General features: G+C 54.9%; 1 protein-coding gene across 29 annotated transcripts in view; it reads left to right on the top strand.

Moving 5' to 3' along the window:
• NCOR2 (nuclear receptor corepressor 2) overlaps positions 1-24,652 on the top strand; it is a 185,489-nt gene that overhangs the window by 59,370 nt on the left and 101,467 nt on the right. For all 29 annotated transcript variants that reach the window (XM_088801070.1, XM_074321476.2, XM_074321465.2 and 26 more), the window contains 4 exons: positions 5,255-5,434; positions 9,291-9,404; positions 15,690-15,746; positions 20,996-21,048. In XM_088801070.1, coding sequence (XP_088657196.1) covers positions 5,255-5,434; positions 9,291-9,404; positions 15,690-15,746; positions 20,996-21,048 — 404 coding nt within the window. The remainder of the gene's footprint in view (positions 1-5,254; positions 5,435-9,290; positions 9,405-15,689; positions 15,747-20,995; positions 21,049-24,652) is intronic.

The raw sequence follows: 24,652 nt of genomic DNA, 5'->3' as shown, positions 1-24,652 counted from the left end.
GAAGTCCAACCTGCCATCCCCTTTCACAGACGGGGTCCCAGGCTCAGGGAGCAGAAGCCGCGTATCCACGGCCGAGGGGAAATGGGGGAGTGGATACCGAAGCCCAGGCAGTGGGGGCCTGAGCCCAGCCCTGCCCACTGGGCTCTCCCACCATAAACTTCCCCTCTGGTCTCCCAAGTGGCCCCCCCCCCCCCCGCACCCATGTCTGTTTCCTCCTCTTTGTAGCTTTGGCCGCTCCGCCTCCTGGGAGGGATGCCGCTCTATGGAATGCTCTTCCCTGCAGCGGGTCTGGGACAGATAGGGGAGTGGCGTCTGTGTGAAGGGGCGCAGGGCCACGCTAGCCAGGCTTCGTTTCCTCCCTCGGGACTGGAGCCCTGAGTGGGCCATGCCCCTGCACTCATGTCTGGTTCTGCCCAGAATACGCACTGGCAGTTGTCTGGCGCCCAGGCTGGCTCTCCAGAATATGGGCTCGGAGCCCTTGGGCCTGCAGGTTATTGTGAGGGCCCATGTCTCTCGTGGCTGAGTCTGTCTGCTTGTTCCCCTCCTGCTCATGGCGCCCCAGGGGCTCCCTCTCCCTCTGTGGGTCTTTCTCAGTCTCTGTGTCTGTTTATGTGTCTCTGCCAGCCTGCATGCGTGCGTGCGTGCATGTGTGTCTCTGTCTGTCTGTCTCTCTGCCTTAGTCTGTCTTTCTCTCTCTGTTGTTTCTCTGTCTGTGTCTGCTTGTCCCTCTGTCTTTGTTTCTCGCTGTGTATGTGCGCGTGCGTGAATGCGTGCACGTGCGTACCTGCGTCTGCTTGGGTATTGTGTATGTCCATGTCCGACTCTCCATTTGTCTGTGTCTCTGTTCTCTTCCTGGACCCTGGGGGTGGGGGAGGGACGGGCCCAGTGTTGGGCCTGGCTGGACCCACTACTGTAATTGCTACAGGCTGTTAGGAGTGTTTGGAAAGTTTGAGCACATTTTGGGCAGAGGAAGAAGCTGGGGAGAGACGGTTCTGAAAGTGGTCAGATGTTTTTTGCGTTTGCTGTTTGGAATTCAGCTGGATGCATGAGAGAGGAATTCGATGGGATTTTTTTTACAGCCCCCCCACCCTACCCCTGGCTGTGTTCCTTTTCATATAAAAATGTCCTATTTTATAATTCTTCCCTGCCGGGAGACTCTGGAGTCCTGTGGCATCAGAGGCTTCCTTTGGAATTCACCCAACTTTGTTTTAGGGGACTTGAGAATCACCATAAAAGTACCCATTTCTGAAAGTCCCTTTGTGTGTTGGGGCTCTCTTGGCTGAAAGGAACAGAAAACCCGTGCCAGACCGACTTAAGTGAGTCCTGGCTCAGGTAACTGAAATCCAAGGGTTGGTTGACTTCAGACACAGCTCGCACCAGGTGACACCATGTGATTGGATCCCCACGTCTGTCCGTCTCTTGGCTGGGCCACCTTCCATGTGGTCTTGGTGTGTTAACAAGAAGGCAGTGTGTTAACTGTGGGCCTTCATCTTCTCACGTTCAAGGCCACATTTCCAACCCAAAGCCGTTTCCCCCCTTGCCTTTGAGTGGGGCCCAGCCTGAGCTGGAAGCCGTCATGCGTCTGGGGGAGCAGACCGAGTGCCTGATGGGGCCCTGCCCCATACTGGAGCTGGGATTGGGGGCGGGGGTGTGTGTGTGCCTCTTTGGCCCCAGGGCTTTGTCTGCCTCTGTGTCTTCAATTTTACATAAGGAGTTTTCCCCTTCTACGTTGGCCCTCATTTTTACACCAGTGGCATCGGATGGGGAAAATGGTGCCAACTGCTACCTGGCTGCGGCTTGGGGTGTTGGTTTGTTGTTTTCCTCCTGCGGGTTTGGGCTGAAATGAAGGTAGCAGCCATCAGGAGAACCATCTGGAGGCCCAGTGGCCAGGTCCCTTGGTCCCATTCCTCGAAAACTAAGCACCGAGACAGTGCCCTTCGCCCTCCCTATGTGCGTTCACAACAGGAACTTTAACCATGTTAAAGCGAACAGCTCAGAACAGTTCCGTACATTCATAATATTGTGCAACCCGCACCTCTCCTAGTTCCAAAGCATTCTTATCACCCCAAAAGGAAACCCTGTACCCGTTAGCAGTTATTCCCCATCTCCCTCCCCCAGCCCCTGGCACCCACCAATCTACTTCCTGTCTCTGGATTTGTCTATTCTGGACATTTTCTATAAATAGAATCCTACAGTACGTGGCCTTTTGTGTCTGGCTTCTGTCAGTCATTGTCATGTTTTTAAGTTTGATCTATGTAGCGTGTGTCAGCGCTGTGTTCCTTTATTATGGCTGACTCATATTCCAGTGTGTGTGGCCACCACATTTTATTTATTTATTCAGCCATTGATGGACCCACTTGTGCGTGTTTGGTGAGAATAAAAGCTAAGCCTGAAACTGAAGGAAGAGCCCATTGAAGAAGGTAGCTTTTACTGTAGCGTCAAGAATTGAAGGAAAAGTTTCCTAGCGGTTGCCCATTGCTTCATAGAACGCTTTTGCGTTGCCCCTGCCAGCTTTGGGGATGGAAGCCTTTTTTTTTTGCTAAAGTTGCTTTTGAGAATTATTCCTGGGATTGTCTCACAGATTTGGGGTATCCTGGCCCCCAAAGCCTTTCTAGCCACAGCCCTCGATTTCATTCTGTTTATCTCCCTTCTCGGTCCTGGTAGAAGATCAGGCGTGGAGGGGAGACATTCCCTACAGCAGATAATGCTCCTGGGCTCCAGGAACCATGTTACCATTTACCTTTGGTCTCCAAGAACCCTGAGAAATGAATGCGGCTGCCAGGAGAGACCAGTCAAGTGTCCTGGGGGCATGGAGGAAAGGGCCTGATCTCAGTGAAGGGCTAGCGGTGGTGGCATGGGAGGGTGGTCTGATTTCAGGGGACACAGATGGAGTGGGGCACTCCAGGCAGAGGGCACAGCGTATGCAAAGGCCTGGAGGTGCCAGAACTCCCGAGTTGCTTGTGGTTTGGTGTGAGAAGGGGTCAGGTGTCCACTAGCACAGCCCTTTTGTGGGGGGCAGATACGGCCCCACACGTGCTGACACCACATACACATTCCTTCTGAGTATTTTCCTAGGGAATTTTCTTCCACACACAGTTTTGTCTCTAATTTCAGTGGATCCTGGACCCTGGAAGGGATCCGCTCTTGCTTTTCTGCCCTGCCCTGTGGTTCTGTGGGATGAATGAATATGTGGCTTGGTGCATTTTTGCCGTGGGAGCCCCTGCAGCCTGGGTTCGTGGCCTCTGGAAAGTTCTGGGTCCCGGCCTCCACTCCTGTCCTGGCCTCTCCACTCCCGCACCCTCTAAACCAGGGCTGCATCGCTTTGTGGCTGGTGACCTTGGGCTCATCATTGAACCTTGCTGGGCCTTTGTTTTCTCATCTGAAAATGGGGAAAATGATATTGCCACTTCCCAGGGTTTTTGTGACAATTACATGAGTTAAGACTTGGGAGTTGCTGAGAGCAGGGGTTGGCAAACTTGGTATGCTCCAGACTTGGCCCTCAGCCTGTTCTTGTAAATAAAGTTTTATTGTCACAAAGGCCTGCTCACTCTCTTGTGTCTTGTCCATGGCCACTTTCCCAATACAGTGGTGGGTGAGTAGATGGACAGAGACTGAAATTCAAAGTCTAAGGCTTTTTCCACCTGGCCCTTTACAGGGCAGTGTGCTGACCGCTGGCGTAGAGCATCGCCAGGACTGTGCCTTCAGGTTCTGTTTCCTCACCTGTGCAGTGGGGATGGAGCAGCAGCCCTCTAGCAGGGGCGCAGCAGGGACCCGTTGTGCTGAGGACTGGAGCAGGCGGAGAGATGAGTTGTGCCTCGTCTAATCCCTGGAGCTCTCTGTGTAGAGCGGCCTCAGCAGTGGGGAGGGTCACGTTGGGGCGTTTGCGGGACTTGAGGCTTTTTCTGCATTTTCCCGAGGGTCTGGGTATGTGGAGGGCCTGGGGATCCTGACTCCAGTTCTCCCCATGTCTCAGATGGAAATGCTGAGGCCAGGAGGCAAACCCAGTGTCACCCCAGTGTGACACCCTCGGGCCCTGTGGGACTTGTAGGGGTCTGCGTGTGTGTGTGTGTGTGTGTGTGTGTGTGTGTGTGTGTGTGTGTGGTGTGTGACAGAGACCCTGAGCATAGCTGAGCCTCTGCCGGTTCTGAGGTGGTGGGGCAGTTGGCAGCCCCCGAGGCTGCAGTTGTCCTGGGGAATAATGTGTCTTCTGTCCTCTGGTGCAGCTGCCATGGGGGTGGGGAAGCAGCGGCCTAGAGCTCCTGCTGGGCCTCCCCTGCCAGCAGCTGCCGGCTTGGCCTTGAGGATGGTATGGGGGTGGGGGGAGGCTGGGTTTCACCCGGAGCCGCGAGGCCTGGAGCTGGGTTTTGGGAGTAGGACAGTCCCAGCCAGTGCTTACGCAGCGCTCTGCACAGTTCACTCATTCAAGCCTCACAAGAGGAGGCTGGGAGGTGGGAATTGTCTCATTGTGCAGATGAAGAAACTGAGGCAGGGAGTGGTTGCGTGATCTGCTTGAGGTCACGGAGCTGGGAGGTGGTAGAGGGTGGGGATTTGAACCCAGGGCCGTGCAGGTGAGCGCTAGTAAACTGTAATGGGTGGAATGAAGGAGTTGCCGAAAATCCCAATGAAGAGTTCGTTTGTTTCACACATTTTTTAAAGCAGCTCTATTTCATAAAGAGTAAAGCTCAGTGAAGGAAAAACAGAAAAATACCGACCGGTAAATAAAACGTTCTCACCGCCGCTGAGAACTCTTTTACCTCTGTATCCTGCCTCGTAGGTGCCTCTGTTTGCATATACGTGTGTGTTTTCTGCAGAACCAGGTTTGCCCATATGTAATATTCTGTAACTTTCTATTTTGAACCAGGCATCTGAGCACCAAATACGTGTTCCTGGAGGGTCAGCTGGGGCCAGTCCTTGCGGGGACGGAGGTTGAGGGTCTTGGTGCCTGTTCTTGGGGAATTTGGTCCTGTGGGAGGACACAAATGGGATGGGGGGGAAGAGAGGAGCGTGTTCTGGGAAAGGGAAGAAGGAACTCATCACGACTTGTAGGACAGGAAGGAGCCGACCTGTGCAGAATGTGTCCCGGGCCGGGCGGTGGGACCCGTAAGCGCTGGGAAGGCACTGGGATGTGGGACTGTCATGGTAGATGTGCCATGTGCTGGGCCCGGAAGTCAGGGCTGGACACTCGGGGTGTGTTGGGGGCATCAGCTGGGGGTGCCGTGTGCTGACCCCACGGCCCGTTTTCTCTCCGCTGCAGGACCGCAGCCTGACGGGCAAACTGGAGCCAGTGTCTCCCCCCAGCCCCCCACACGCCGACCCCGAGCTGGAGCTGGTGCCCCCGCGGCTCTCCAAGGAGGAGCTGATCCAGAGCATGGACCGGGTCGACCGTGAGATCACCATGGTGGAGCAGCAGATCTCCAAGCTGAAGAAGAAGCAGGTGCGGGCGGGGGCGGCTCTGAGCCGGTGACCCGGTCCTGGCGGTGGGGGCGTGCGCTGAGCACTGCGCGTGTGCCGGCTTGTTTTTGTGTCCTTCACGCCTATTGGGACAAGGGCACTGTTTTTTGTGGTGCGGTGCTGTCCAGTAGAACTTTGCGCAGTGATGGAACTGGCCCGCAGCCCTGGGACTGCTGACCACTTGAAACGTGCTTCATGCAGCCAAGGAACTGAACTTTTAGTTTAGTTTAATTAGAATTAAATGAAGCGTGCAGTTGAATAGCCACATGGCTACTGTACTGGACAGCACAGGGACAGTGGGTGAGGTCAGGCTGTCTGGGTTCCGATCTCATTTCTGGCGCTTCCCAGCCACGTGGGGTGGGCTGGTACTGCTCTGTGCCTCCCTGTCCTCTCTATAATGCGGAGGGAAATGTTGTCTGACTGGCCCGGGCTTTGGAATCTGAATGGGCTGGGCCTCCTGGATCTGCCTCAGTTTCCTTGTCTGTGAAATGGGCACAGAAACAGGGTCATGTGGTAAAACTAAATCCTCATTGTGACTGTCAAAACCAAAGGAAAAGTTAATACACGTATTTATAAGGATTCATAATTTCATTTTTAATATTGATAAAAATAATCGATAGTCTGCCTTTTCCCAGTTCGTTTCATATGTCTCTCACTGGCATCTTCAGATCTCTGCTCAGATGTCCCCGCCACAGATAGACCCCCTTCCCCGTGTTTTATAGGAGCCCTTACTCTAGCCGTCTTCTGTCCTGGGGCCCAGAAAATCCAGCTAAACCTACCTCGATGCCTGTTTTTGTAAATAAAGTTTTATTGGCACACAGCCACATCCATTTGTATATGTATTGTCTATGGTTGCTTTCCAGATACAGGGGCAGACTTGTGTGGTCACAACAGAGACCAAGTGTCAGCAGAACTGAAAATATTTAGTATCTGGGCAGGGTCCTTATATCCTGGTTCACTGCTATGCTCTTAGCAGTGCCAGCACATAGTAGGTGCTCATGAAACACTGTTGTTGGAGAGTGTGTGACACTGTCTTGACACTGGAGAGTATCTGGGTTGTACCTGGGAACAGGGTCACACCTGGTCCTCTCCAGGTGAGGAAGTGTGGACTCCATGTATGATCAAGGGCCATCCTGGCCACCATGGGTGGTAGAGTGAAGTTTGATGAGAGAAGACCCACTGAAGGCAGTTCAGGGTCCTGTGGGCACGTCTTGAAGGACGTATGGGGGTGGAGGGCTGTCAACTGGCACGGAGGAGTGGGACTTGGGTATGGCCCAGGAGCTGGGCCGGTCAGTGAGGCTCAGCATTACATTTTGACATTAAATTTAAAATTTGGCATTTTTTTTGAGCTAAAATTCACAAAACAAAATTTCTCATTTTGAACTAAATATTTCCGTGGCATTTACTGCATTCCCAATATTGTACAACCACTCCTATCTAGTTCCAAGACATTTTCATCACCCCAAAAGGAGACCCCAGACCCATTAGCAGTCACTACTCATCTCCCTCCCCACCACTTTCCTGCCTCTGGATTTGCATATTCTAGACTTGTGTGTAAATGGAATCACACAGTATGTGACCTTTTGTGACTGGTTTCTTTCTCTCAGCGCAGAGTTCTCAAAGCTGATCCTCAGTGCTTTGTTCCTCTGGCTGAGTCATTCCACTGTGTGAATGGACGTTTTCTTATCCGAGTCATCCACTCATGGATGTTGGGTTATTGCCACCTTTTGGCCATCGTGACTGTGCTGCTGTGAGCATTTGCGCTCACGCTTTTGTTTGAGCACCTTTCAGGCACAGGCAGACCTCAGAGATGCTGTGGCCTCCATCCCCGGCCCCTCATCAAAGTGAACGTCGCAATAAAGCGAGTCACTCCAGTTTTTTGGATTCCCAGTGCATATGAGAGTTATGTTCACACGGTACTGTAATCTATTGAGTGTACAGTAGCATTATTTCTAGCAAAACAACATTCGTACCTCAATTAAAAAATACTTTATTGGCAAACAGTGCTGGCCATCGTCTGAGCCTTCAGCGACTCCTAGTCTTTTTGGAGCCGGTAGACTCACTTGATACAGGGATGCCACAAAGCCTTCCGTTTGTAAAAACATAATGTCTGCAAAGTGCAGTAAAACGAGGTATGTCTGTGCTTCTAGGAGTGGAGTTGCCAGGTCCTGTGATAACTCTTGTTTCAGTTTTCGAGAAACTGTCAAACTAGTCTCCGCAGCGGCTGCACCGTTTTACACTCCCATCAGCAGTACACAGGGCCCCAATTTCTCCGCATCCTCACCCACCCTTGACACTTTTTGTTTTTCTTCTTAATCACAGCTGTCCTGGGGGGCATGGAGTGGTGTCCCGTTGTGGTTGTGTTTGCATTCGGTAGCCAATTTTCACCCCACTGCCCAGCTTCATTCTCCGCGTGACACCTCCTTTGGCCTTCAGAACGGCCTTGAGGTCGGCACTGTTACTCCCAGCTTTCTCTGAGGAAGACGTTGAGGGTCAGAGAGGTTGAGTGACTTGCCCAAGGTCACAGAGCTGGTGAGTGATGGAGTCAGGGTTTGAGACCAGGTCTGGCAGAGTTCTGTCTCCTCAGCACGGACTCTGTGGTGTTTCTCTTTGGTGCCTCAGGAGGGGCCACCTTCCCTGATGGGAGAGAATCCCCACCCGCCCTTTGTAGCTGTGCACTTCTTCCATTTTTTGACTTTGTTTTATGCTTTTTGCAGTGATTTTGATGTCAGATTCTGGCTGCTTTTCTGAAAGCCACCACCAGGCGTCGCTGTGGGGCAGAGGCAGCTTGGCTCCCCCCAGCCAGGGCTTTCTGCCAGTAGGAGCCAGGACTGGATTTTCTGGTTCCTTTTGCATTGCCCTCCTCTTGGCACCTTTCTGGGTTCATAATGGTTTGCTCCCCGGTCACGGGCAGGGTATGTGAGCATTAGCAGCAGAGAACAGGATTTTAATCTCAAGATGCCCTGTCAGATCGCACACCTGCTCACGGGCCTCCCCTGTGACCTTGGGCCAGTGTCTTAAGCTCTCTGGTCTTTACTTTCCCTTTTTGGTATAAAGCAGACAGCAGCATGAAGCGAAGTCCTTTATGATGTTTGGAGGAGGGGGGACCCCAAATGAAAACCACAGGGCAGATGACGATGGTGGCGAGGCTGATGAAGAGCTGCTTGTCAGGCCTGACTGCTTTGCACACATCAGCGCATTTCCTCCCCATACCAACTCTCTCGGGTAGAAACTTCAATTATCCCCATTTTCCTCATGAGGAAAGTGAGGCTCATAGATGTTTAGCAACTTCCCAAGGTTACACAGCAAGGAAGTAGTAGGAATAGGTTTCTAGTCTGGACGGTCTGGCTCCACATTCTGTCCTGAGGATGGTGGCGCGTGTGATAAGAATGGATGATAACAGCTGGCTCTTAGCGAACCCCCAATCTGTGCTGTACGTGCACCAGCTTATCCTTTTCTCACCGTAGTCCTATCGGGGAGGCACAGCGATAAGCCCCGTTTACAGAAGAGGAAACTGAGGCACAGCGGGGTCAAGCTGCTTGCTTATGTTCACCTAGTTGCTAAGTCCCCAAGGCAGGACTGAACCCAGCAAGGCCGGCTGCAGAGCCTGGAGGCTGGAGCTGGCCCTGGGCTGGGCTCTTCCCTGCGGGGGCAGCTGGGGCCTCTCCAGGGCTTGGAGTTCCCGAGGGTGATTCAGAGGAAATGGTTAGCAGCCTGACTTCCTGTGTGCACGGCCACCAGCCCGGGCTCCGCGGGGCCGCCCCTCCGCCGTGGGGGTGCTGCCTCTGCTCCTTCCGCTTGCCGGCACCCTTACCACCACACTCTCCCCCTTCCCACAGCAACAGCTGGAGGAGGAGGCTGCTAAGCCTCCCGAGCCCGAGAAGCCGGTGTCGCCACCGCCCATCGAGTCGAAGCATCGCAGCCTCGTGCAGATCATCTACGACGAGAACCGGGTACGTGTGTCCTTGTTCCCACTCCCGCTCGCCCTGTGCTGACCACCAGGGCTGCCTCGGGGGGTCTGGCGCTCTCCCCAGGCCTCAGGGTTGCCTCCCACCCGTCACCCCCTTCCGCCCCATACACAGACCCGGGTGTGTGAATGGGAGGGGGGAGGGTGGTCAGTGGAAACGCAGCCTGCTGTGGTTGCAGCCTGTTCTGCTCAGACGTGGCACTGGTGTGAACTGTGGTTGGCCTGTGGGATGCAGTGTGAAGATGTAGGCATCAGGTCTTACCAGAGCATCAGGGGCCGGCTGACCAGTGGGGGCAATAGGCAGTCACTTTGGCACTCATGCAGAAGTTCCTGTAACACAGATGGTAATATTATTGTCATTAACAGTAATAGCAAACATTACCTGACCAGCTCCTCCTTTTCATGCAGTGTGCCAACTTCTTTACATAGTGGTCCTAGTAGGGTAGGTACAGTATGTTTCCATTTAACCCATGGAGAAACTGGGGCCCAGAGAGGTTAAGTGACTTGTCCAAAGTCACACAGCTAGGAAGTTGTGGACCTGGGATTTGAACCTGTGGTCCATCAGACCCCAGAGTCTGATTTGTCAGTATTGGCCTCCACTGACATTTAGCCCTGGAAAAGGCCTGTGAGTGTTTGAACACAGGGTCTGTAGCAGGCTGTGGGGTCTCCTGTGGATCCATGGAGGGCAGCTGCTTGGCGTCTAGAGGGAGTTCGGTCTTGGGGGAGGGACTCAGGGTACCCAGAGAAGAATGTCTTCAGAGAATGAACCTCAGGGGTCTGAGCTGTCCTGAAGTGGAACCTGGTGTCTGGTGAGGTGAGTTGCCTGTCATCCCAGTCAAACCACTGAGAGCTCAGCTTTGATGATTTGCAGTTGACTCTTTTTAAAATGTGCTCAGGGCCTGTGGATGTTGAGTCTTTTCCCTTTAATTTCAGATGAGGAAACAGGCCCAGAGAGAGACTATTCCTTGTCTGAGGTCACATAGTCAAGTTTGACAAATGGGGGAACTTTTCTCCCTGCTTGGCTCCCTTGGTCCCCCTCTTGCCCAAGGCTCCTGGCCACCCTTCCCAGCTGTCTCTGCTGTGGGATGTGCTCCTGGCTGGTGGATCAGTGCTCAGAGTTTGACTGGGGCTGGGTACCCTTTGTCCTGGAGCCTGATGGCTGCTCTGGACCCTGGGAACATGTGGCTGGTGCCTGTGGCTATAGCTCCAGGCAGGGAACTGTTGGAGTAACAAGCTTTGGCTATACCTCTGCCTCTTGAAGCAGCAATAGATGCAGGATGAGACTGAGCCTACTGGGAGCTATGTGCTGGGCCTTGTGGGGCTGGTTACCACCCCCACACACACACCCTGGTCCCCCACCCCAAGTGACACATAGCAATGATAACAATAGGTTAGCTAAAGGGCCACATTGCTTTAGCCAGATGTCTTAGGTTCAAATCTTATCTCTACAACTTCCTCGCTTTGTGACCTTGGGCCAGCCACTTAAACTGTTCTGTGACTCATGTTCCTCACCTGCAAAATGATGATAATTACAGCACCGACCTTGTATGGTGGCGTGGGGGTTAGATGAGTTCATTACGTAGTGCCTCATGCCTGGCACCAGGCAAGTGCTGGTGTGCTGTTATTGTTCAGGTGTGCTGGGCGCATCACACTCAAACCTGTTCGTTCATTCATTCATTCATTCATTCATTCATTCAGCAGCCACGTAATTGAACGCCTGCTCTGTGCCTGCTGCTGTTCCAGACACTGGGGACACAGCAGTGACCTCGGCCCTAGCCCACTCACATTCTTTCTAGTGGGGAGACATAATCACACCCACAAGTCACCACCCGTGGGCACACTTTGATCTGAGGAATTTTGCTCTCCTTGTTCCTGATCCCCCTCCTGTCCTTTTCTTTACCTTAACCTCACTCTGCTCAGCCTCACTGGCCTTTGTCCTTCCTGGAACACCCGGGTATGCCCCTGCCTCAGGGCCTTTGCCCTGGCCGTGCCCTCTGCCTGCAGCTCCTTTTTTCCCACTGGGCTCGCTCTCTCACTCCTTTAGCTCTTTGCTCAAATGTCCCCGTTTCATGGAGGCCTGTTTTGACCCTCTATTTAATCCTGCAAAGCCTTCAACCCCTGTTTCTCCTCTTTCTGGCTTTAATTTTCCCCTTGTCCCCTTTACCCACTGGGTGTGATTCATATTTTATTTGTTCTGTTTATTGTGGACGGAAGTTCTGTGAGGGCAAGGAGGGATCTTTGTCATTTTTCCCCCCGGCTGTGTCCCCATCACCTAGAACAGTGCCCGGCACATAGTAGGTACTCAGTAAATGTTTGTTGAACAGATGAACGGATGGCGGAGGGGAGGGGAGACTCCCCTGAGAAGCAGTCCTTGGTTTTGGGGTGTGGGGACTGGCCCCTCGCCCCAGTGGAGTCGGTGGGTCTCTGCCTGGCTGAGCCTCAGGCTGGAGGCTGGGTGGGCAGAGGCGCCCCCGCTGCCTTTGGCAGGGGCAGCCAGGACTCACCGCCTGCGGGGCATCAATAGGATTAAATTTTAATCCTCCTTCCTCCCCTGCTGGTTCCTCTGAGAGGCTGACTACAAGGGTCTGTCTCTAAATGCTGCACTGGCTGGAAAACGCAGCTTCCCCGCTGGGCAGGGCCCGCCTGGCTTTTCTGCACAGTGGACTCAGGCTCATTACCATTCGGGGCACATGGAAGAGGCGCCAGCATGCAAGGGGGAGCCAGCTGAGCCAGGATTTTCCTGCCTCCCAGGAGCTGCCTGTGTGGATGGGGCCAGGCAGGTGCACACAGAATGGCTGAGCAGGGAGCCAAGGGGCAGGGACGGACAGGCGGGCGGGGGTGGAAAAGGCTTCTTGGAAGCAGTGGGTGGGCCACTGGCCCCAGGAGGGCATTCGAGTGGGGGTCACAGCACCGGGCAAGGCTCAGAGAGGGGATAGGGGTCTCGTTTGATCTTCAAAGGGAGTGTGCATGGGCGGGAGGTGGAGGCCTGGGAGGAGCTCACACTGAGTGTGGATAAAACCAACACACACAGAACTAGTGACAGTTTGCCTGGTGCTAACACTGGAGGAATTCAGGGCAGTGGGCAGTCGAGGCAGACGTCTTAGAGGAGATAGAACTTGGACTCAGCTGCAGAAGTGGGCACTTTGGGCAACGGAAGGAGGCTGTTATGTGATGATTCATGCACATCCATGCACGTGTGTGTGCGTGTGTGTGATACGTGTGTGAGGCAGCACGTGGGGGGCACACCTGAGGAGGTGTGTGCATTGACACACCACACACTTGTGGGTACGTCTGTTAGCTGTCTGACATGCGTAGATGTATGTGAGTGGCTGTGTGCCCGTGTTTGTAGATGGGCGTGAGTAGGGCACGTGTGTCTGTCTGTGCTTAATATTTCATGCATGTGTGTGTATCCATTCAGGTGCACATTTGCACTGTGCGTGCCCTGTGCACGTGCATGTGAAAGCAGTGTGTGTACGAGTTGCTTGTGTGGCACGTGTGTGTGTATGTTTATGCTTTGATAGGTGTAGCCACAGTATTTGGTCTCGAGAGTCCATGGGGCTTGTATGGACCTCTCTGTGCAGGTGACTGAGATCTTTGCACCCCAGGTACAGCTGCCAGGAGGTCGGGTCACATGGACCCTGGGGCCCCCCATAGGCAGAGTGCAGTCTGTTGAGCGAGACCCCAGCCCGACCTCCCGATGCTTGGTGAGAGCCCCTGCGGCTTGAGTTCCTGGGCCTGTCTGTCCTCTGGGAGCTGGCAGGGCAGCTTTGCCCGATAGCTTCCCCAAGGCCGGGCACTGGGGGTCCCGTGGACCCTGGCTCGGAGTTGGGCTTTCATTCTCAAGGTTGTAAGAAGCTATCAGCTCCGGGTGAGAGGGTATTTCCACTTGGGTCTGAATCTGTGGCCTGCACCTGTGTCCCCTGGCTAGGCTCCTTTCCAGGGAGGTGTCTCCCCTCCATTTGAAGAGTGACAACATGCAGAACATCCTTGCTGAAGTTGGGAGTTTGGGACCTGGGGTGAGCACGGCCATTTTGCAGGGGCGGTGGTGGGGGCTGAGGCTCAGCCGGTGAAGGGACTTGCTGAGGGTCAGATCAGAGCCCACCCCAGATGTGGGCCCCCGAGGGACAGGCGTGGCTATCCAGCCCTGCCTGCCTGGGGAGGAGGGGCCCATAGGCAGGATATCCCCCCAGCTCCCCAGCCCCCCACCCCCACACACACAGCTGAACCCAGAAGCCCGGGGAGTGGGAACGAAGTGGAGCTGCCGCTCCAGCCCTGCCCATCTTGTGCTTGGCATCACCCTTTTATCTAAATGGGCAGTTGCTGCTGATCCCCACAGAGCCTCACGAATGCCCACAAACTTCTATTCATCCCTCAAAACCCAGCTTATGTATCCCTCTTGTTACCTTTCTGGAGAGAATGACTTGTGCCCTTCTTGGTGCGACCCTACAAAGCACAGGTACCTTTCTCTGCCTGAGCGTACTGACCGCTACCACTGCCCACTAGACTGGGTTTGTTGCAGGCAGGGCCCAGGTTGCGTTTATTCCTGTCTTGTCCTTGTGCTTAATTCAGAGTGAATGTTCAGGAGGTGTTTGCGGAGCTACCCTGTCCCCTCCCCACCTCATTCCTAATCCTTCACTTGGCCTGGCTCTGGAATTCTCCCATCTTCATTGCCCCACGGCTGACCCTTTCTTGCTTCAAGGTGCGGCCAGGGCAAGGGTAGTCTACAGTGACTGTCAGGGTGGTATCCCCTGGCCCTTGTCTGTCTCCCTTCTCGGAGCCTGGCTATCAGAAGGACTGTTCACATCATCTTCTGTGCCTCAGTTTCATCATCTGTAAAATGGGGCTAGTCTTGTATCTGCCTCAGCGTGTGTTTCTGTGTGCTTTAAATATTAATAGTGCATGCTGTGTGCTCAATGCTTGGCTCATGGTAGGTGCTTGGTGAAATGGCACTCATTATAATCATCATTTGCCGCCTGTTTTTCTGGCCCCCAGCCACACTCTGAGCCTGCTGGTCTCGGGGTTTCGGCTCTGCACGAAGGGGGCCGAAAGCATGGCTGTGTTCTTGGGTGGGCTGGGCCCAGGGCTCTAGGCGGAGCTAGCTCTAGGTGCCAGCTTGAGCCCACCTACATACTCCCTTTCTGTCGCTGGGGGCTGGGGGAAGGGGAGTAAGGCTGGCCCTTGGCACCCCTCCTCCCTGTGTTATACCAGGAGCCTGCCTGGCCCTCGAATTCTGTTGTCAACCGTGTTCCCCAGGACTCTGGGTCACTGCCTTAGTGGATCTGGATTTGGGGATCACTGGGGAATGGTTTGATCTGATGATAACTTGCTGACCTGTCCTCTCGACCCACACCACATATTGAACGGTATCGATTTTGGCTGAGTCAGGAGCACCCAGCCTTTCCTGGGTCACCGGAGGGGCTTAGGTCTCCCATGTGCGTGCTGTGGGTACCCCGATTTCTATCGCACACAGTGGCCCAGATCCGATAAAGACTCTGCTGACGCCCTTTGCACAGCTCTCTGTCCACCCTTTCCTCCAGCTGGCCTGGACACCCTCTGGGCCCCTCAGAGCAGGCCCTGGTGGTCCCAGGCGGGGCTGGTGGGGCCTGGCGGAGGCACAATGTCCGCCTTCATGGCCGGGGGCCCAGAGGTCCAGCCTGTTGAATTCTCCGCCACCGAGCCCTTTCTGCCACATGTTTCTGTTTTCCTAATAAGTCCCGGGTTGTGAGCGGGGAGGGAGGCGGGGAGGCCCCAGGGTAGCTCAGAAATAGTCACATGATTGTGAAATACAAGAATCCTAGAAAGGGTATCTCTGAGTGTGTCTATCTCGCCCTCCCTGCTCCTCTTCCACCCCCCTCGCTGGCGGCACCAGCTCTGAGGTAATCGTAGACACCCAGCCAGCTTCCAAGGCCCAGGAAGGCACCTCGGCTTGGCAGTGTGTGCTGGCTAGCAAGGAGCTGTGCCCGCACCACTGGGCCTGGGGTATCGGGTCTGGGGGCTTGGGGGGACCGGCACCAGAGAACACGGTACGTTTGTTAGAATCGAAACTCGGCTAGCTCGCCAGGGACACTGCAGGAGTGTTTAGACCCCTGTGTGTTTGTTTCCAGTTTGGGGAGGGCTTGCAGGGGGGCCCTGGCCTCCCCCCCACCCCCGGGCCGAGGATTGCATGCCGGGTTGGGCAGCTGCCTGCTCTTCCCGGAGGCCTCTGTTTATAATCTGTTGTGTGCATGTGTGTGTGCGCGTGTGTAATTCTCCTCTTCTCCGCACCCTGCAGAAGAAGGCTGAAGCTGCACATCGGATTCTGGAAGGCCTGGGGCCCCAGGTGGAGCTGGTGAGCTGGGGACAGGGTGGGTGCTCTGGGAGGGGCGGGGGTGGCTGGAGAGGTGGGCGGCAGGTGGGCGTGGAGGGGAAGGAGGAAGTCCTCTATTTGCAAGCGCTGCCCTGTCCTCGGAGGAGGCAGGAAATACACCCTCTGATAAGAGGGCCTGGCAGATAGTGGGTAGCTGGGCCCGGCTGCACTGGGGGTGGGGTGGCAGAGCGATTCCCGCTACACTCTCAAGCCTAGCCTGTCAGGCGCCAGGAGGTTGACAGGTGGGAGTCCAACCCATGTGGCCCAGCCTAGTGTGGAAAGCCCATACCCTAGGCCAGGTGATCTGAGTTCAGCTCCTAGGTCTGCCACTTAATAGCTGTGTGACCCTGAGCAGGTCTCTTACCCTCTCTGTGCCTCAGTCTCTCATCTGTCAAATGAAAATAACATGTATCCCACTGGGATATGGTGGTGATTAACTGTGTTAGTGTTTATAAAGCACTAGATACAGGGCCTGATGGACAGCAAGTGCCGAGCGTTAGTTGTTGTCATTACTGTTACTGTTGCCAGTGTCATTTGACTGGCAGCCAGGAACATGCCATGAGTTGGCGCAGAGCTGAGGGGCAGCATATAGGGACACTGCTAGCCCGCACACGCACGCAGGATGGCTGTGAGGTCCTCATGCCCCGGACAGCTCGGGGGCGTGCGTGGGCACGCTCACGGAGAAGGAATAGTCTTACGCATTTGGAGCCTGATATTAAACTCAGCTCAACCACGTGTCTGCTGAGTGGCCTTGGGAAAGGGACTCAGTTTTCTCATCTGTGAAATGGGGAATCAGGGCTCTTTATGAGTCTTAAATGAAAATGATGCAAGTGAAGGCTCCCTTAGCACAGCACGTGGCCCATAGTAAGCACTCAGCCCGCGTGAACTCGTGGGAGGGTTGAGTTGTTTGCCCCCAGAGCTTTCCCTGCAGTGACAGCTGCTCCTCAGCCTGGGGTCTGTCTGCTTGGGCCACTGAGGAACAGGGAGCATCTGGCCTTTCTTGGCCCCCAGAGGGAGAGCCAGGAAGGTGGTGGTGGGGGGCTCTTACGGCCCAGGGGCAGAGCCCAGGGCCCCTCCTGGGACCAGTGACAGGCTCCCTGCCTGGGGCATGACCTCTGGAAGGTCTAGCAGCCTCTTTTTAAATTTATTTTCTATTTTTTTAGTAGCTTTATTGAGATTTAATTCAAGTCATACAATTCACTTATTTAAAGTGTCTAATTCAATGATTTTTAAGCATATTCACAGATATGTGGCACCATCTCCTCAATCAGTTTTAGAACATTTCACCATCTCAAAAGGAACTCTATACCCTTGAACATGTGTCACCTTATCTCCCCACCAACTCGGCTCCCCAACTGTCACCACACCTTGCAGCCCGCCTGGCCCTAACCACCCACTAAGCTACTGTCTTGTCTATGGATTTGTCTATTCTGGACATTTCGTATCAGTGGACTTACACACCACGTGGCTTTGGGTGACTGGCTTCTGTCACTCAGCATCATGTTTCTGAGGTTTCACCCACAGTGTAGCGTGTGTCAGTCTTCGTTCCTTTATGGCTGAATCATACTCCATTGTGTGGGTAGACCACGTTTTGTTTGTCCATTCACCCATTGTGGACATTAGGTTGTTTTTGTCTTTGGTCGTTATAAATAAAGTGGCTATGAACATTAACGTACAAGTTTCTTTGTGCACACGTTTTCATTTCTTGTGGGTATGTACCTAGGGCTGGAGTTACTGGGTTATGGTAACTCTGTGCTTCGCCTCTTAAAGAATTGCCAGACCATTTTCCAAAGTTGCTGCACCATTTTCTAGCCTCACAGTAGGCTGCTGCTTGCCTCAGTTTCCTCTTCTTGCCGGGGGATGGTGGGACCAGAGGTGGTACTCAACCGTTTCCAGGCCCGGAGGCTCTCCCTCTCCCTTTTCTGACCTGATCAGTCCCGGGCTTCCTGAGTGGGGTCGTCAGTGGAGGTCACTGTATGAGGGTGTGAGGACGCTGGTACGGCCAGCGTCCCTGTGAGCCGGCAGGGTCTCCTGGTCTCAGAATCTGAGCCGTCTTTTGTGGGTGGAGGGGTGAGGGGATCATCCCCTGCTTGGGGGTCCCAGAGCAGAGGCTCCCTCAAGGCTGGTGGCACAGGAGGCCAAGATCTGGACTGTCTGCTGGGCCGTGTGGCTGTCACTGGAGTCCCCTCCAAGCCAGTAGGCGCTTGGCTCTGTGACCTTCAGTGGGACTAGAGAGGAGCCTCACATGACGGCATTTACTGTGTGTCAGGCCTCGTGGAAGTGTCACCGTTTCTTTCCTAGAGGAGGCGCAGAGAGGGCAGTACGTTGTCCAGGGTCACACAGCAAGAGACGAGGCAGGGAGTTGTGCTGAGCCCATGGGGTATTGCTGACCAGATCTGCACAGGTCTGCCCTGTTGTCCCTGAATGGCCTGAGTGGCCAGAGGTGTGTCCAGGTGGAGGCATTTCAGAGGTGCGCCCTCTGCAGAGGCCTCTTCGTGCCACCCAGGAGTCAGAGCTCAGGCCATGGGGGCTCTGTGGTCAGAGGGCTGCACCATTGGGAATCCAGTTCTCTGCCCGGCTCTCCCAGCTGCAGCCATGGGGCTCAGCCGAGGGAGCGGCCACCTTGCCTCAGGGACAGTGATGGGCGCCCTGTGACCTGCCTGGGATGGATGCCTGGGCCTAGGACATGTGGCATCGCCCCTCCGTCCCAGCGCCCAGAGGACCGAGGCCTGGCCTGCAGGAGAGGCCTGTGGGGGGCAGGGTGTGGGCAGCCGCGGCCCCTCCCCCGCTGCTCTGACTCACTGATTTCCTTCCTGTTCAGAGGTGTTATTTTAAGGCCTTGGTGTCATCAGAGGGTTGAGGGCCAGGGCTTACACTTCATTTCCTACCAGCATAGTCCACCTGGGGTTGTTGGCTCCCTGGCCACCCTGCAGGCTGGCGGAAGTCAGGCCTGAAGGGGACCCCCCACCTCCCCGCCGAGACCCAGCTCTCCTTTCTTAGGCATAACAGCCGCTGATTTCTGCCCAGGGCTTAGCAGTCGTGCACGTCCTTGCCCTTTGTGCTCCCTTTTTGCCCTCTATTTGGCTGCACCCCCATTTCCAGAGGAGGAAATAGAAGAAGGAGAGGTCGAGAGACGGGCCCGGGGCCAGCGAGGAGGGGCGCCCTGTCCTGGTTGTATTCGAGCCCTCTCAGCCGGGCTCCCCCGGGCTCTGTGGGAGGGATTTCTCTCTCTGGGTGCGCGTCCTCCTGCTGTAGCTGTGAGGGCCAAGGCCACCTCATGGCCACCATATTGGGACTCGCCTCCCAGGACAGAAGGAGGTTTTGCCTGGCCTTGTGTAGCCCCCTGCAGGTGTCAGGGAAGGGGCTTAGGGGAGATGCCCTCGGGCCCTGCCCTGGGGAGAGGGCAGGTTGGGTCCTGTGGTCATGCTGGTTGTGGGTGGTCCCCATCAGCTGGTATTATCAGGACGCTTGTGGGTGTCAGGAGGTGTGTCCAGCTCCACCCCCAGGGACAAATTCTAGGGCGGAGCTTATGTGCCCTCGTCCCTCTTCCTGGGGCCCTGCCTGAGGCTTTAGGACTCCATGTCTCTGTCCTCCCCCTGTCCTACTTGACCCCTCACATGTTATACCTGGTTCTTCTACCTCAGTCATCCATGGCTGACCTGGAGGTTCCTGCTGCAGGTGTGGGCTTGTGAGAGAGAGGGACAGGGGAAGGGGGAGAGGGAGAGAGCACGACACAGAGACACACAGACGCATGGAGGTGGGTGCAGGCAGAGACAGGGCAAACCCCTCCCTCCAGGTCTGGAGTTGAGAGGTAGGATTCTAGTTCCAGCTCATCTCTTCAGCTATGCACAAATGTTTTCACCTCAGGGACTCGATGTTCCCATCTGTAAAGTGGGGATGATAATCGTATTCATTGGCTATTGCTATGTAACACACCAGCCCCAAATTGAGTGGCTTGAGGCACTGAATTGCTGTTTCCCACGAATGTAGGAGTCAGCTGGGCATTTCTGTTGATCTGGGCTCAGCTTGCTCATGTCCATGGTCAGCTGGGCATTGGCTGGTGGCTCTAGCTCAGCGCTGGCTGGTATGGTACCGCGGTGCTCCATGTCTCCTCCCCGCCTCCAGCAGGCCAGGCTAGGCTTGTTCTCTTGACGGGGCGGGTGGACGAGAGGAAGCAGAACTGCAGACACACTTTTCCAAGCCTCTGTGGTCATTGAGTTCGTCCCTGTCCCACTGGCCAAAGCAAAGGCGTGGGTGGATACAGGGAGGCAGGAAACACTGGGGCCATGACTCCAGTCACTGCACCCTGATGGCAGTGGTGACAATGATATGCAGGCATTTGTGCCGGGCTTGGGCTAAGGGCTTGCAAGCCCTGCCCCATCTGGGCTTCAGAGCAGCCCCTGTGAGTTTACAGATGAAAAGCAGGGGCACAGATGGCTCAGTAATTCACCCAGAGACCCAGAGCTGGAGGGGGGGGAACCAGGACCTGAACCCAGGCTCTGCCCTCAGCCCCTGGCTGTGGTGCTGGCATCCAGGAGGGGCATACACAGCATCCAGACCCGTCGCAGAGCCCACAGCACCTTATTCTGTCACTGTGCTCACTTGTCGCCGAACGTATGCCTAGTTCATTCGTTTTCCAGCACTGTCCCGGGTGCTGGACGAGCCCTAATTATTGGCGGGCAGGTAGCTTTCCAATGTGTTGCCTTTATGAACAAGGCTGTCCAGGCATCCCGGTGTTTGTCGCCTGGCGGGACACAGGCCCCAGCCTTGTGGGCACCTGCAGGAGGGGCAGGGGCCAGAGGGCAGGCTCAGCTCCATTCTTGGACGGGTTTCTTCTGTGCTCTCCGCAGCATGTCACCCACATGCGTTTGCACCAGCCGTGTGCAGCCTCCCCCACGTCACCCCACAGGCTCGTCTCCCGGTCAGTAGGGAGGATATGGCCTCTCACAGTGGTGTGGACACTGCAAAGTTGGGCAGTTTTCCCTGTTGGAGACCATCGCTGATCTCAGCTCCCTTGTGACGTGTGTGCTGCGCCCTGGTGCTCGGGCCAGCACTGCCCACTGCCCTGCAGAGTAGCCACGACGGCCTTGGCCGGGGTGCAGGGGACCACAGATGTGCCCAGAGGGTTATAGTCTGTTCCTGGTTGGGGCCCCATGTTCCGTTCCATGCCCACTGCGGCTGAGGTGGCCTAGGGCTGGTCTCTGACTGCTTTCCTTTTTCTTCCTCTGCAGCCGTTGTACAACCAGCCATCTGACACCAGGCAGTATCATGAAAACATCAAAATGTGAGTATTCTCAGGCAGCCGTGCAGACGCACAGGGGGTGAGGACAGCCCCTCAGGCTTCGGAGGCCCAGGTGCTGGAGGAGGGGCAGAAGAAGGCAGTGTGGGCAAGAGTTCTGGGCCAGGGAGGGCCTGGGATGGGGTCAGAGCAGGTGTGCGGTGAGGAGGGGCAGAGGGAGCAGCCGCAGGAAGCTTTGGAAAACAGACCTCAGGTTGGGGAGGGCGAGCGAGGCAGCTGCTTGCACAGCCCTGGAGAGACGGAGCTGGGGGGTCGCGGGTCCTCATGCTGGGGAGCAGGAGGAAGCTGCCAGGCAGAGGAGAGCCGGCCCAGGGGCAGGTGCTGGCCCCAGGGCAAGCAGGGCCCATGGTTTGGGCCCTGATGGGAGCCTATTTGGGAGGGTCCTGCGGTCTGCACAGAGGCTGCGAGCCCAGGTGGACCAGCTGGGAGCGCTGTCTAATCCAGACCCAGAGGCTCTGGAGGTGGCCAGTCAGAGGTGTCCCAGTGGCGGGGCCTGTCCCAGATGGGTGCTGTGAGCAGAAAGACATCAGTTCAGTGCTACATGCGTGGGCCAAGCTGGCATAGTTGGGGCACCAGGACTGCACTGGGGGCTGGGGGCTTCTGTCTTCAGCCTGGGAGCAAGGCCTCAGAGGTGTGGCTGCTGGAAGGGGCTGGCTTCCTCTTGGGATGCATTAATGGGAGCGTAGCCTTCTTGGCTGGGGCACGGATGTTACCTCATGCTGTTATCCCGGAACCCAAAAGGTGAAAGGGACTGCAGACCTTGGGCTTGAAACACGTGGCCGTGAGCACTTGGCTGTTAGCTTGGAGGCTGACTCTTCAGGATCACAGTCTTTGAACTGTTCAAGGTTCCTCATGGTGAGGGTGCAGGCTTTTCCGTATGACGTCAGAGGGCAGTGCTTAGCTGGTCCAGTGGGCAGCCCAGCGCCATCAGATTGTCAGCGTCCCTGGGGTGGAATTGCAGGGTGTGCATGCAATAGTGAGCGCCCCAGCAGCCCTGCTGCGCTGGATGCGTGCACACCTCCCGATGGTTTCCACACACCTGCTGCTTCTGGACTAGTTGTCAGGGAGGTCCCTTCTGTTGTAGTTTCTGGATTCAAGTGACAGGTCCAGGCGCTGGTGACCAACTCAGCTGCCCCATGCAGCTCCCACTGACTGATGGAACAACCTAGAAAATCCATTGTTGCCAGCGAGGTCCTTGGGCCTTTTGTCTCAGAAGGACCTGCCAAGGTTGCTTCACCTGCATCAGCCCGTGGCTAGCAGGTGTGGGAGAGGTCCCTGCACCTGGGGCCCCGGTGCAGTGTGGGATTGCTGAGGCCACTGGGGTCGGGGCTTCTGTTTGGTCTTGCAGGTGTGTTCACGGCCCAGGTACCAAATGCCTCTTGACTCAACACAGTTTATTTTCCAGTCAGGCCACCTCAGTCTTTTCTAAGCCTCCTGGGACCTGCCTTGCCCTGGGGCCACTGCTGGGGGTGGGGACCCCCAGATAGAGGATGGCAGGGGTGTGTGTGTGTGTGTCTGCGCACGCGCACGTTTTTTAGGGCCTGTTACAGCTGGTTTAGAGGCTCAGTGTGGGTGTTGTCTGAGCAGGGCTGCTGGGAGCATTCATTCATCACTCATTCATCGAACATGTTTATTGAACAGCTACTATGTGCCAAGCCCTGTTCTGGGACCTAGGGATTTAGCTGTGAACAAAACAAAGACCCATACCCTCTTCAAGTTTTGTCTAGCAGAAGACAGAAAATAAGTGAGTTAAATAAGAAAATATCAGTTAATAAAAGTAGTATATAGTCCGTAGCTATCTTAAGCTCTTTATGCTTTGGTGTACCTAGTTGTAGTTTTCCTTTTGATATCGTTTTTGATAGTAAGAGGATTGTACTGAAATTTTTACATAACTTTTACCACTGAAAATGAGTAGTATTTTAAGCTGAATAATGTGGATGCTGGAAGCTTTCAGTTGATAAAAACAGCCATAGAAATCCAAACAAAAAAGATCCATACAAAGAATATTAGCACATAAGAGACTGCTGCATCTCTGGTAAGTAGAATGAAACTACAAGCTTACTGAAATCAGTACTGTATTTCCACAGCCCATAGTCTGCGTCAGAGCATGGCTCTGGTCTGCGGAGTACATCTGGGCCCAGGAGGTGGCCACCTAGTGAAATTTGTTCTAGGTCTAAAGTCACAGGTGAACGTGTTTAACGATTAAAACAGAGATGAAGAGTTTTAAGGTTTCTTACATAATAAGCGGTCAGTTTTATGTTAGAAAAATATACGTATAACTAAATTATTTGAACTTAATGTTTCCTTAGAATTTTACTTTTTTAAAAACGGTTTTCCACCAACTAAAAGCGTGATCACGTCTGTGTGTGAAACTTCAGTGTGGACGCCATTAGATCAGTGCAGTCACTCACTTTAAAAAATGCCGTGAAGATGGTAAATGGGGTGACAGTAGAGAAAGTGAGGGGTGACTAGCCAGGCGGATCAGGGCAGGACCTGACAGTTGAGTGGACACTTGGTGGCTGAGCAGCAGTCAGCTGTGTGCACCTCCTAGGCAGCTGGGACAGGCAGTGCAAAGGCCCTGGGGCTGGTGGGATCACAGAGAAAGCCAGCCTGGCCTGAGGGGGTAGGTGAAGGGGAGGAAGCTGCCTGCCAGGGTGAGGAGCTGGGGTTTCATTATCTGTGCACACGGAGGCCAGCGACGGGGTTTCCTTCAGGAAATGGTATGACTGGATTTTCGCTTTTAAAAGCTTACACTGGTGGCCACAGGGAGAAAGGACTGAGGGTTGGAAGACCTTGGCAGAGGTCACAGCAAGTAGTGGTAGCTAGCGTGGAGGCAGATGGCCCCTGACCATGTGGGAGCTGCGGGGGTGGGGTGTGGAGGGTCAGGGATGGCAGGGCCCATGGATGCCAAGGTCTGGGGCCTGGGCAGCTGTGGGGGTAGACAGTGAAGCCACTTTCTGAGATGGAAGCCGACGCTGCAGGGACAGGTTGCGGGCCACGAGCCTCTTACTCCCTGTGCCTCGGTGTCCTGGTCTGTGAGATGGGAATAACACAGCGCTTGCCTGTATTATCATTGCCTGTATTCAGGAGTTACTGTCCCTGAGGTGCCGAGTCAGTGCCAGGCACACAGGCCTTCGGTGCTTTCTGTTCTTACTTTGTCTGCAGAGACTCGGGAGTGCCTTACTCCTTCTTACTTCATTCATTCAACGAGTGTTTACTGAGCACCTGCTGTGTGCTGGGCACTGTTCTGGGCCCTGAGGAGACAGCCGTGGGTGAGGCCTGCCCTTCCGGTGGTATAGACAGGTAATGAATACATCGGACGTGGAATCGCGGCAGCCTGGGAAGGACAAGGTCAGGCTGAGGTGACGCCGAGCGCCTGCAGACTCACCCGTGTCCCCTCGTCCCCTCGCCTCCTCTCAGGACCCCTCCCTCCTGTTGCTGTAATTGCTGCCAGGTGGGAGGTGATCCCTTCCCCAAGGACCTTGCCCTGTCACTTTAATTTCTCTGTGTCTGCTTGCCGGGGACGCAGACTTAAAGTTAATTTCACGCTTGACTTCCTGCTTCACTGGCAATTTCAGATGTGTTGATG

This window comes from Rhinolophus sinicus, chromosome 9 (assembly GCF_057876585.1).
Source record: "Rhinolophus sinicus isolate RSI-liver-muscle chromosome 9, RSI-T2T, whole genome shotgun sequence".
Taxonomy (NCBI): Eukaryota; Metazoa; Chordata; class Mammalia; order Chiroptera; family Rhinolophidae; genus Rhinolophus; species Rhinolophus sinicus.
Note: the sequence above shows the minus strand (reverse complement) of the source record. Positions and strands in the feature narration are given on the sequence as shown.